At 34.6% G+C, this 13,423-nt stretch overlaps 1 protein-coding gene across 2 annotated transcripts; it reads right to left on the bottom strand.

The window, feature by feature from the left end:
* Positions 1–569: 569 nt before the first annotated feature.
* On the bottom strand, positions 570–2,979 carry LOC112057956 (uncharacterized). Of its 2 annotated transcripts, XM_052884912.1 has the most exons (4): positions 2,732–2,979; positions 2,272–2,465; positions 1,793–2,013; positions 570–1,590 (listed from the first exon to the last, which is right to left on the bottom strand). In XM_052884912.1, exons 1-3 carry the CDS (start codon positions 2,748–2,750, stop codon positions 1,801–1,803), a joined length of 426 nt encoding a protein of 141 aa, XP_052740872.1. In that variant the 5' UTR covers positions 2,751–2,979; the 3' UTR covers positions 570–1,590; positions 1,793–1,800. The 2 variants fall into 2 exon arrangements, with proteins under 2 accessions (XP_052740872.1, XP_023954341.1); XM_024098573.2 differs by having other exon boundaries at positions 698–2,013.
* Positions 2,980–13,423: the final 10,444 nt, after the last annotated feature.

The following is a 13,423-nucleotide window of genomic DNA, read 5'->3' on the forward strand; positions in this document are numbered from 1 at the left end:
TTTTGATATCGTCGGTATTTTAATTATAGGTAAGTACATGAATATATTTTATGGACAAGGACTGCAATGGGCAAATATGATCACAATTCAAAAAACTTGAATATGTTTTCTAAAACCAGTGTCAGAGAAATTTCATATCACTGCAATTTATGTCGCCATTAAAGATTATCTTATACCTTCGTATAATGCAAGTGTTGTTCTTGCAGTGTTGTGCATGTGATGTTGATGAGTTGTCTGGAGGCTTGCCGGCTGTTCGAGCTGCTAGTGCTAGAACTTGATGGGTAGTGTACTTAGTGTCCACATTGTTGTTTTGTCAGTCTGAAATTAAAATAAAATATTTGAAAAAAAAAAATAAAAAAAACTGTCGAGAATACTTTGGTGCTTCATAAGCAGGCTAATTCACTTGACGTATGCTAGTTGATATAAACGAAATTGAGATTCTATGTAACAAATGTCATCCGGTGCTTACTGGTGGATATCACAGGTAGATATGACATAAATTCTCAACTGATTTGATGTTTATTTTAATAGGTAGATAAAGACCATAATAGTGAATAGGCCTACTTATGTAACTAATTAGTAACTTCACTTCAATCTAAACTTAGATAACGTCCATTATCTTACAGTTAACTAACTATTACTTTAAGTCATTTTGTTCACGTGATCTTCAATTTTAAATCTATCTTTCAAAATAAAATATTGAAGTTGAGAAAGGAGATTGAAACTCTTTCATACAATTTGGGCCACGAATGTAAAAGGATGAAATAAGTGTCAATGAATAGCTTAGATATTATTAAACTTTCACTGAAAATATTATAGAATTTGACAATCTGGAATTAGAGATATACGAGATTTAGTAAAAGTGAGGTTATTTAAGATAACAGCTGATAGATATTACCTACATAATGAATAGCTAATTTTTCAAGTGTTTGATTTTATTATTAAACTTAGACCATTGTTAATTTACTTTTCGAATTGGATGAATGATAAGATAGAATTCAAATGACTGATGAGATCATGGTAAGTAGGGTAAGGTCTTAACGGTGAAAGAAAAACACCATGAGGAAACCTGTATTCCAGAGAGTTTTCTTAATTCTCTGTGTGTGTGAAGTCTGCCAATACGCTTTGGGCCAGCATGATGGACTATTGGCCTAACCCCTCTCATTCTGAGAGTAGACTCGAGCTCAGCAGTGAGCCGAATAATGAGGGTAAGGTAAGTAAGGCTCAAGGGTAAAGAGTGATAAAATAAAACACTTTATTTAGTTGATTTTTATTCATTTTCAATTATAATTAATATATCATCTAAGAATTGTGCAGGGGGTACTATATTTTCTTGGTACGTAGCCCGACTAAGGTACCATATTATTGACATAACATGTGCGCAGAAGCCTAAAGCCCTTTTGCCTACAATGCAATTGAAATAATCATTCAATATTGCTTCTCTACCTCTGCAAGAGCTGTCAACAAAAACATAAACAAAATAAGTTTTTCGACTAATATGTCTAGACTGTATGCATCCCCGAAGTAGCCATGAGCTATTTGAAGCCGACAGCTCTCGAAGTAGGCTACTGCTGACCTCCCTGCACACTTCTATTAAATAACCATCGTTACCCCTTACATTCTCTCCATAATATGAACGTGCCTGCTTTTTAACAAAGCAAACAACATTTTTGAAACAATTTGATAAATACCTAATGGTATGAGAATTAGTTCACTGTGGGTTAGCTGGGGAAAAACATTTAAATTATCATTACATCCCAGCCTTCAATAACTAAATGAATATCACATAGACGATTATTCTCAGGAACATAATACTTTAAAAAGAGGAACAGCTCTCATATATCCTGGTAATACAATAGTAGGTTCTGGTTGGTTGTTTCTATCTTCTCCAGGCTGGCTAGCAGAAGGCTCAGTTAGAACTCGGGAAGAAGTTGATGGGCCTGAGACTATATGGACAGCAGCCCTGTCTGCAGCCACCCAACAATTATGGCAGATGTGGTTTCCTTGTTTTATCTACAACAAACATACATCACCTTCATTATAGTATTCATACTACACTCTTCTATATTAATATTATAAAGCTGAAGAGTTTGATTGAACGTGCTAATCTCAGGAACTACTGGTCTGATTTGAAAAATTCTTTCAATGTTAGCCCATTTATCGAGGAAGGCTATAGACTGATATATAACTAACTAAACAATGAGGCTGTCACAAACATGCAATATTATCATTTCAAAATCATAAATAACAATGTACATTGGTTTAACTTACAGTTTGAGGCATAATACATTCTTCTATGGCATTATAAATTCTCAGTTCACAAGATGAGCCTGTATGAAGCAGACGAGTGACTTGTGATGCAACAGAGCGACCACAGCGGAGGCAAACATTACGGTGGCCAAATTGTCTTGGTTGATCAATAGCTGATGTTTGTTCCAGCAAGCTTAGCAAATACTGTTGTTTACCTGAAATATTGAAAAAATTGTTTATATCAACAAATTCTGTTTACTCTATACTTGGCCCCACCTGTAACCTGCTTTGTCGTGGGCCTACACTGTAAATCCGTCTCCTAAAGGGGAGGCCTGTGTGCAGCAGTAGAATGTAGGGCAATGATGTTACTTAGCTGATTTTACTATTTAAATGTTATCAATCATTGATGGTAAACATTGTAAGGAAAACTATAGGTTAAATTGATAGATGCCAGTTAGCTAATAAATACGCGAGTACTTACAGGCTGCGGTGTACGCCATCGACGAATCACTAAGAGAATCATTTCGTCATTCAAGACTCGTCTGCCTGTGGTATTACAACTAGTTGTTGCTTTTTCCTTTTTCTTTTCTATGCCACAGTTCACACAAAGATCCATGATGTCGATTTCCAATCGATAAGCCGGCAAATAAATCCAAACTAAGGAGCCAAAGTCAAACGTGTAAACAATTAACAAAGTTTTTTAAACGCATACGCCGGTCGCCGGGACTGCTGTCATGTCACTGTCAACATAGATAAAAATAGAGTCGTAATCAACTCGTGAAACGATTTTGTAAATGAGAATCGATTTTTAGATTTCTATTTATTACTTATATCTTGATTCACAGTAGATTAATTTAATTGAACTAAATAGTTTTTAATATTGTTACTATATTTATATCCCCATTAGCCTCTTCTATATTTTTATATAAAATTGATATGCATACAAATCGATTAAAATTATCGATTACCTATTTTATTTTTGATCTTATCTTATTTTTTACATTTCTCATCTTCCAGATTGTGAATTGAGCTGATTTTTTAAATGATTTAGTAGAAAAAAATAACGGATTTTTTAAGCTATCTTTCAACCTATTACAACTTGGGCCCAGAAGTTCCCGTCTCCTTTCTCTTTTCTCTCAGAATTTCTCTGTTCATTTTAATCAATCGGTCCCAGACTACTTATAATATAGTTGGAATATAAACTACATCCTAAACCCTCAAACCTAAATTGGAGCAAAATATTTGATCAAAGTTCTTCATCGGAAAATATGAAGTACTGCATACAATAGCAAAGTATGTTGTATTGTTGAAATTTAATTCATAAAACTATAAAAAAAAATTGATATAAATCAACAGGAAGGTCTCAAAAGAGAAAAATAAGTAGTTATGATGGGAATTTGTTATTCATTGTATATCATTTCTTTCGCAAAGTAACGCCTTCTATTCAATATTTAAGAGATTTTCATTCACCTGAGGCTTCTGAGAGTCTGGAGAAATAAAAGAGCCTTCAATATTCATTGCCGGGCACAGAGTAAATTATGCATATTTCCTTTTCCAATATCAGAAACATTGAGTCCCTTGACCGGGAATCCACTCTTTTATACGAGGACCGTTTTTATAGCGCCAATTTTTTCATTCTAAAATTACCCTTTTTGTTTCGAGACAAATCTCAGCAAAATTATGCTATTACGGCTTGGATGAAATCCTTATAGCGCGGGTTTTGAAAATAGTAGCACTACAAATTCTATCTATACAGCTATTTGAAAAATATTTTAAAAGTACTTGTCTATGAAACCATTTTAGCTGTTCTTTCCATTTTTGTATGTTTATTTTTCAGCATTACATAAGGTATTGTAGTGATTTTTATGGGATTTTTCTTCTTCGTTTGCGGGTATTATCCGCACTTGGCCATTATGTTGGTCGATGTGCATAGGTCCATTTGGTGCTGGTCACCGCTGTAGTCACTCTAGCCAGCATAACATCTTCAGAAGTTTAGCAGGCTACCCCGAAAGCCTACCCCTAAAGACGAACACCTCATGGAGTGTTTCTGAGGAACCAATGAATGCAGCCCGTTGTTGCTGCATCTAAATCTAAGCATAATCGTGTATTGGTTTTTCTTCTTAATTAGTTAGTTCATTCTATGGAAGTAATTAGGTTTAGTATGGCTTGGCTTTCATTGAAACCGGGTGCAAGGATAAATTTTCAGTCTCAATTTTTTGTATTTTTTTTAAGAATATGAGCCATATTTTTAAAATATGACCAATTCCCATTACCTAAGGATACTAGTCGCTCTGATTAATTTAAGAATTAGTCAGAGAAACAGAGTGTTAAGTGACCGAATCCATGACCATATTATGACATGATCATACAAGATCATTGTTGTTATAAGATTTCATGATATTTTGTTATCTTACATTATTTATTTTTTTAATACATTGCGCGCTATACAAAAAATCAAACAAGTATTCCTAATATAAGCTTCATACCAACAGCTGTGTCACATTTTGCTATATAAACTAATTATTTCATGTAATTTTCATAATGCAGATAAGCCGACGTACATTTTGACCTACATACTCAGTCACATCGAATAAAGCAAATATGCCTCAACGAGTAAATAGACTACATATCCCGCTGTTATAATCATTTACCTTTTTATTTTAACTCCATATTAAAAGTATTAAGTAGGTTAAATCAAATAAAAGCATGCGAGTACAATGTGAAAAGGTTATCGATATAACTGTAACTAGAGGAAAATACTTGTAATGATTTAATAAACACTTCAAATAATATTTTTTTTTTGAACAAATTTAATTCAAACAATATAATGACGCAGTGCAGGGTAGAGAGATTATAAAGCTGAAGAGTTTGTTTCGGACCAGTAGTTCCTGAGAACTCTTCTTTAGATTAGCGCGTTCAATCTAACAAACAAATTGTTTGATTGAACGCGCTAATGTCAGGAACAACTGGTCTGATTTAAAAAATTTTTTCAGTGTTAGATATATCATATTTATCAAGGAAGGCTATATTTTCCTCATATTCATACGGAATCGGGAACCACGCGGGTGAAACAGCGCGGCGTCAGCTAGTTATAAATAATCATCATCAGCCTATTATAATGGCCCATCACAGAGCCAGGGGCCTTAGCCATGTGCCACGTCGATTCTCTTTCTACAAACGCTAACGATTCAAAAACTAACAAAATGTATGGGAATGACAGATCCGATCGACAATTTGATCTAGTGACATGTCAATAGTTTTATAATTTTCGAAGCTTTTCTTTTAAATATCTGTCTGTTTAACCGGGCTAATCTCTGGAATAGCTGAACCGATTTTAACGAGACATTCACTGGTGGAAGAGGAAGTCATAGAACAACCTATCAGCTACTTGTCCCGAAAAAATACATAATTCCCGCGGAATTCGTGAAAAACAGAATTTCACGCGTACGAAGTCGCAAGCTTCAGCTACTAAAAAAAATAAAATAAAAAACACAGACGTTCCTCTAAGTCTAAACAAATATGTGTACATTTTATTAAGTCACGGCGCTCTTCGAGATAATAAACTCTATGAATATTTTAGGTGTACAAAATTTTACCGTGCGAAGATTTTTCTTTTTATTTCTCTTTTCTCATTATATTTTACTACAAATAAGTACAAAGTTACAATACTTTGTACTTAATTACATACTTGTGTATAAATTGAACGTATTGTAATTACTTTTCTTTTTATTATTTTTAATGTCTAACACTAAAATGTTTATCCATTAGAATTACCGCTGTTTATATTAGTAGATTTTTTAGTACATTTCTCAAAATCTACTGTCCAAATTGGTTCCGATATGTTATGGCATCTAAATTAGGTACCTACAGCCCGTTCAAATGCTGATCATTTCGTTAAAAATTAAGTCGTTCAAAAATTTTGAGAGGGTTTCATACACACATTCAGACACCATCGTGTATATCTAAAAAAATACTTAGCTAAAAGTAACTCAAAGAGAACAATTCTCACGTGGAGAAAACTTAGAACGCTCTGGTAACACTAGATTATCATTCCTGAAGGCGCTCGTAGCAATTATTCTTCTATAAGCTAACTGTTCGAACGTGTAACGTTAGTATCTGTCGGGGGCGAACACTTGCGCTTTTCTTAACAAATGGCCGCCATAAATTAATAAACTAATACCGTCAGCTGTTTATTCCTTTCAAATGAACTATTAAAGGATGTTCCTTAACGCGTACATGTTTAAAAATAGCTGAAAACATACTTTTCGTCAAAACAGATCATTTTTGGTTGGTTATATATCGTGATATTTCTAGACTAGTTACGCTAATAATAAAGGTGAATTCTTGTCTATCTATGTGTATCTAAGTGCATGTTTTAGTTACTCCTTCATATTGTAACTTATCACCGATTTGGCTGAAATAGGAATAGAGTATAGTTAAATATATTCTGATAAAAATCAAATTCAGGTGATATTATAACTTAAACATTCGGTGTTTCGTAGCTTGGAGTTATTTGGAGACGATTATTTCCTAAATTGTTTTAAACGCTTTCGTATTAGGCATCACTAGAATAATGAATTCTCTGCCTATAGTGTAAAAATATAGCACACTAACAAACTAATATAATTGGTAATTATAATGTTGACTGAAAATAAGAAATATGTTACTTTGCAATGCTTGAAAATAGAACTTAATTGACTTAGTTTAGAGTTGAAAGTTTACTATGTGCGAAAAAAAACAATCAGTGATATGATAGAGAGTTTAGAATTTGTGGAATTGTAAATGACTACTTACCTGTTACGAAATTACTTCCAGTTCAAGATTGTAGTACAGTTGTACTTCAACGTTGTTTTTCCAAAATAAAAAATGTCTAGTTACTTTGTCCAGGAAAAAACAACCATAGATATGATAGAGAAGAGAGTTAACGAATTGTGGAATTGTAAATGACTACTTACCTAATACGAAATTACTTCCTGTTCAAGGTTGTAGTACTGTTGAACTTCAACTTTGATTTTTCAAAACCAATAAAGGTACCTTGTATTCTTAGTAGGATTTTTCAGTACCTCAACGTTGTTCTTAGTGGAATTTTATATTTACTCTCCAATTACCAACAAACGCCTGTGAACATAAATTTTCAACGAAACATTTTGTTTTCTAAAAAGTTCAAAATTACAGCGCAATTAAACAAACAAATGCCCCAGTTAAATACTATAATTTATTTAACTGCGTTCAACAGTTCAAAAATCACCAAATAACTCTAGCTGCTAGCTAATCCTTCCAATAAATCTTGCTGACCGCCTTCGAAAGACATAAAAGTCAAGCTTAATTTACCGCTACAGATAATGATACAATTGCAAATTATCCAGGATTCAACATTGGGCCGTTGTTTATCTTTAATCACCCTTTTTTCCCTCTTTCACCCTTTCTGAAGTGGGGATTAGGGTGCCTAAATTATGGCCCAACCTCTGGTAAAAGCGGGTATGTAAAATAAAATGTGACACGTTACAACAGTATGTTTGCATAATTAAATTATGTGGACCCACCGGTATCATATCGTTTACCTACCGTGGATGTATTACACTTTTGGTCATAAAATTTAACACGTATCGCGCAAAATACTGTAATATTCTATTCGACCAATATTTATTTTCCACTTGGGAAATATCTGAAATAAAAATACCTATCTTTCGTTATTTTCACTTTTGGTCGTAAAATGTAACAACTGTTTAGATTTTGCAAAAATGCAATATTATTCTTTTCAAAATTTAGCAAAATTCTTCTTCGTAGGTTTAATTTTGAGGAATGAATTTATCCCAAAACCAATTTATTAAAAAAAAAAAAATCGCAAGACTCGTAAATAGTGAATAAATATTAACTTCATACTTATTTTCAAAGCTAGGTAAGTACCTATAAATCAAACTTGGGAAAAAAATCTCACTCAAATTCAACTTATTTTTACATAAATGAGAAACTATAAGTGAGTATAAATCTTACACCAACAATCTCAACAAGCAAGTAAGTTAGTTTCTTTTAATGAATATTATCGCAAAGTCTCACTTACAAAATCAAAAACCCTGCTCTACCAGAGAGTGTTAACTTCACTTTGGAAATATTTTTCTCCAGTCACACTACGGTCCAGGTAAATCTCTATATAAACGCGGACTCGGTAAACGAAATTATGCGGTGGCACGCGGTTTTTCTCACCCCCTCCAACCCCCGACCTAACTCATGATTTTGCTTATCTCGGATAGGAAAATTTAAATGCGATTTCGACTCACCCCATCTAGTTCCTGTGTAAACGAGAATTTGTACCCCTTCACCGATATCTTGAGTGGCGAATTGTTTGAGCAAAAGGGATTCTGAACAGGTTTGAGCGAATGCCACTTTGAATTTCCTACATTTTGTTCGTACTAAGCCTCTGACGTCTTCCAAATAAGCTTTTGTTATAACATAAAGCTTTAGACAAACGGCTTGTGCTGCATTCTACAGGATCATTGCGCACTGCAGACGTAACGTACCAGCTTTCAATATCCAGGTGATTTCTGGTCAAATAAAAAAAAATATTAAAGTGTTTTATAAATTCATACCAATTATTCATTTCTAAGAAAAGAGTTGGGACGTTAGTGAGTATATCTTCGTGCCTCAAACAACACGTTAAATCGGTCAGTTCTTTACATTATCAATGGCATCTTATAGTGATCTTTACAGACTCAATTATAACAAAACAGTGTGATGCTCCATAACCCATCTTCTAGGCCTGCCTTAGTGGCCTAAGTGTCTAAAACAACGACCGTATAGAAAACTTAATTGTATATTAACCTTAAAGTTAACAGCAACCCAACTTCAAGTATAAAAACTATTCGTTTTTCACTATCTCGTAAAGATCAACCAGAAATCTTACTGCTACTACTCTACTTAAAGTACGTACTTACTGTATAAATTATTATCAATGGATCTAAATGCAATGAAATTATTTAGGTGTTTACCAGGTAGTTCTATATTCGAAAGTTCGTAGGTAAGAGTACTTTGTCTAGTTTGCGGCTAAAACAATTAACCGTTAAATGTGTACCTAAATACTTCACTAACATTTGCGGTTCGGGTTATTTTGGAAGTACCAACATTAAGGGACCCGCATGTTTAAGCACTTCGACAACAGTAATTGTAGGGTGTAATAAAATTTTAATGAAACCTTTTGAAATATGCAATCGTTTGGTTAGCATTATTAAATTTTCTCCGTACCGTACCATTATGAACAGCATTTTGTTTCGCACTCATAGATTGTATTCTAACGTAGATACGACATATAGCTATACTGATCTCTCATATTATATATGCTAATAATAGATAGTATTATTAAGCTTATAATAAATTAAATAAGCACTAAGTTATCTCTCGGGAACAATACTTTCTTTTTACAAGTGAACTAAATCTATATTGTACAAAAAATTATGTTGTAACCTATCACGTTACGTTATCAACCCATATTCGGCTCACTGCTGAGCTCGAGTCTCCTCTCAGAATGAGAGGGGTTAGGCCAATAGTCCACCACGCTGGCCCAATGCGGATTGGCAGACTTCACACACGCAGAGAATCAAGAAAATTCTCTGGTATGCAGGTTTCCTCACGATGTTATTCCTTCACCGTTTGAGACAAGTGATATTTAATTTCCTAAAATGCACACAACTGGAAAGTTGGAGGTGCATGCCCGGGACCGGATTCGAACCCACGCCCTCCGAAATCGGAGGCAGAGGTCATATCCACTGGGCTATCACAGCTCTTAGTTGTAACCTATACTTATACTAAAAAAAACAAATGATATATCCAGAATGTAATAGTATTGATGGCCTTTCAAAACAAAGTATAGTAAAATGGTATTATTTCAAAACATGAATCTTAGTTTAAATCTCTTTGAAGGATGAAATTATCACACAAGTCTGTGTTAATAATGAATTGTTTAAGAAGTTTTTGTAACAAAGTTTAATAATAACCTAGATCTAGTTAAAAGTTCATTTTAGAAATGTAGGTACAACACCTAATTTGTCATATTTTAGTCTTTGACATGGTGCTCACGTATTCAGCGTGAACTGTAGAATCATGCGGTTCAGTGTCTCTTTTGTTGTGGGCATAATTACACACCACCAACCCCTAATTTATATGCTAGAGTTGGTTGACATGTGTAAAATACATTCATCATTCAAAAACAGCCCATATTTGTGAATATACTTTAGTTTCAAAGACTTCTAATAGATATATTATATCAGATTAATCATCATCATCATTATCATTAACAGCTGATGGACGTAAAATGCTGGAAGGTGATTCCAGCACCTTGAGACCCCAACGTCCATCGGCTCTTCGAACTATGTGGCCTGCCCATTGCCATTTCAGCTTCGAGACTCGCTGAGCTATATCAGTGATTTTGGTTCTTCTGCGGATCTCCTCATTTCTGATTCGATCACGCAGAGAAACAACAAGCATAGCTCACTCCATCGCCCGCTGAGTGACTTTGAGCCTTTTTATGAGGGCCACAGTTAGCGACCAGGTTTCGGATCCGTAAGTCGTCACTGGCAACACGCACTGTCGAAGACTTTCGTCTTCAGGCACTGAGGAATTTTGGACGAAAAGATATCGTGGAGTTTCCCGAACGCTTCTCAATCGCGTTGGATTCGGCGGTTTACCTCCTTCTCAAAATTGGACCTACCTAACTGGTTTGTGTGTCCTAGGTATATATAATCAGATTAATACTGCTTCTTATATAGTAAATGTCAGTTACTTAACATTGGTAGTATATAATAACATAGCAACTGACATAACCCCTCAGAGGTTCTTCCGTTCCGAGCATAGACACTTATAATAAATATCTATCTATGAGTATAATACAGTGCCACTAAGGATCCCATTAAAACTTAACTTTGTATAGTTTGAAACTGTTAGCAATAGCTTGTAGTAACAAAGTTACAGGTTAGTAGGAAGGCAGCAATGCGTTTAGACCAATATTCTCATATTCGTAAAGACTCGATTTTAGGAAAAAATAAGGAAATTATAAAATCAATGGTTAGTTCTCCTTTTATCTTTACAATTTCTAAAGTATTCCAGAAATCTGTTTGTCTGACTGTACTCACAGTATACGCTGTACATCAATTACTAATGCATTGTGGTCAAAGAGAGAAAAAAATCACCCTATTCGAGTGAAACATCGAAACCATTTTACGTTGCTCTACCCGACCTGTCGTATTGGTATCTGACATTTGGGTCACATGTATAAATGTCAAAGGGAAAAAGCAATGATCAATTGGTATACGGACTGTAGTTGCAAGAGCAGAGGGTTCTGTAGAAAGTTGTTTTTTTTAAATTTTACTTTTATTTTGACTTATTATTATTATGTAGTAGTCTTTAACCTTACCTTATCAGCCGATAGAAGTCCACTGCTGGACATAGGCCTCTTGCATGGACCTCCAAGCACAACGGTGTCGTGCCACCATCATCCAGCGGCTCCTTGCAACCCGCTCGATATTCTCGGTCCACCTCAGCCCAAGCATTCCGGTGCTGGGTCGATTTAAAAAATTCTTTCAATGATAGCCCCTTTGAAACCGCGCGGTGTCAGCTAGTAATATATAATTACGATCTAGCCAGCGTATTGATAGGTAATTAGTTAGTAATAAAAATTGGCATAAACTCATAATATTACTAAAACTAAATTACATATTATTATACTTGCTAAATAATTGGCAAAAAATTATGGTTTTAATAAAAAATGTAATTTAACAACTCATTTCCGTATGTTGATTTGCTTAATTACCTCAACTCTTTAATTTTAATAGGGAAATATACCGTAACTCTGTAGGATCAAAAAGGTTGTAAGAATGATTTGTAAGGTACTTGATGAAGAAGCTAGAAACAATTAAAACGAAGTTTATATGCTATACAAACAAATGGTCAAAATCAAATACGAAACACAACTTTTATTATGAGTATTTATAGGTGTTACCATTTTATTTATGTCACGATTTTGTATTTTGCTCAAGGGAACCTTAACAAAAACATTACACAGAGAACCCGCCAAGCTATTGAGAATCAATATAATATGGCAAATGATACCATTAACCAATAAAATATACTACTGGGAATTACTGTACGAAACGTTAGCGGAACGAACTTAATTTTGCTTTTATTATATATTAAATAAATATATATTATTAATTAAATATTTTGATAGAATGAATAGAATTGATTTAATGAATGATTAGAATTCTCGTGAATGATTAGCAGGCAATGTCGTGAAATATATCTAATATATAAAATTCTCGTGTCGCGGTGTTCGAACTTGAACTCCTCCGAAACGGCTCGACCGATTTTGATGAAATTTTTTGTGCATATTCAGTAGGTCTGAGAATCGGCCAACATCTATTTTTCAAACCCCTAAATCCTAGGATAGGGTAGTGGTAGGGTAGGGGTATGGTATAGGGTAGGGGTAGGGTAGCGGTAGGGTTGGGGTAGGATAGGGGTAGGGTAGGGGTAGGGTAGGGGTAGGGTAGGGGTAGGGTAGGGGTAGGGTAGGGGTAGGGTAGGGGTAGGGTAGGGTAGTGGTAGGGTAGGTTTATGGTATAGGGATAGGGTAGGGGTAGGGTAGTGGTAGGGTAGTTGTAGGGTAGGGTAGGGTAGGGGTAGAGTAGAGGTAGGGTAGGGGTAGGGTAGGGGTAGGGTAGGGGTAGGGGTAGGAGTATGGTAGTGTAAGGTAGGGATAGGGAAGAAGTGCAAATAAATAAATTAATAAGTCAAAGCGAAGCTTGAGCGAGTGCGCTAGTATATATATATATTTCACGACATTGCATGACTCATAATGAGTACACACACACAGTGAAGAAATTTTCCATTTTGCAAAGTGTGTACCTACTCGTAGTATGTGGAATGATTTCCCATATTAAAAACCGCCATTATACGTGCCACTGATAACAGGACATAGCTTCATTTTATATGCAACATGTACCTATATAAATTCAGTTGTGATGCAATACAAAATAAACTCGATAAAATATTTTGTATAGAAAAAAGTTAGTGTATAAAAAACTCTGTGACAGCTTACATTTTCAATCATTCTAGTCATGACACTTGTACAATTTATTTATGCCAAATTATGAAAGGTCCTTAGTACCCTCACTGTATATCAGACGCG

Source organism: Bicyclus anynana, chromosome 13, assembly GCF_947172395.1.
Source record: "Bicyclus anynana chromosome 13, ilBicAnyn1.1, whole genome shotgun sequence".
NCBI lineage: Eukaryota > Metazoa > Arthropoda > Insecta > Lepidoptera > Nymphalidae > Bicyclus > Bicyclus anynana.

Coding starts and splice junctions, on each gene's coding strand:
- LOC112057956 (XM_052884912.1), bottom strand. Junction 2,014..2,271: donor AATGTATTATGCCTCAAACT/GTAAGTTAAACC, acceptor TGTTTGTTGTAG/ATAAAACAAGGAAACCACAT.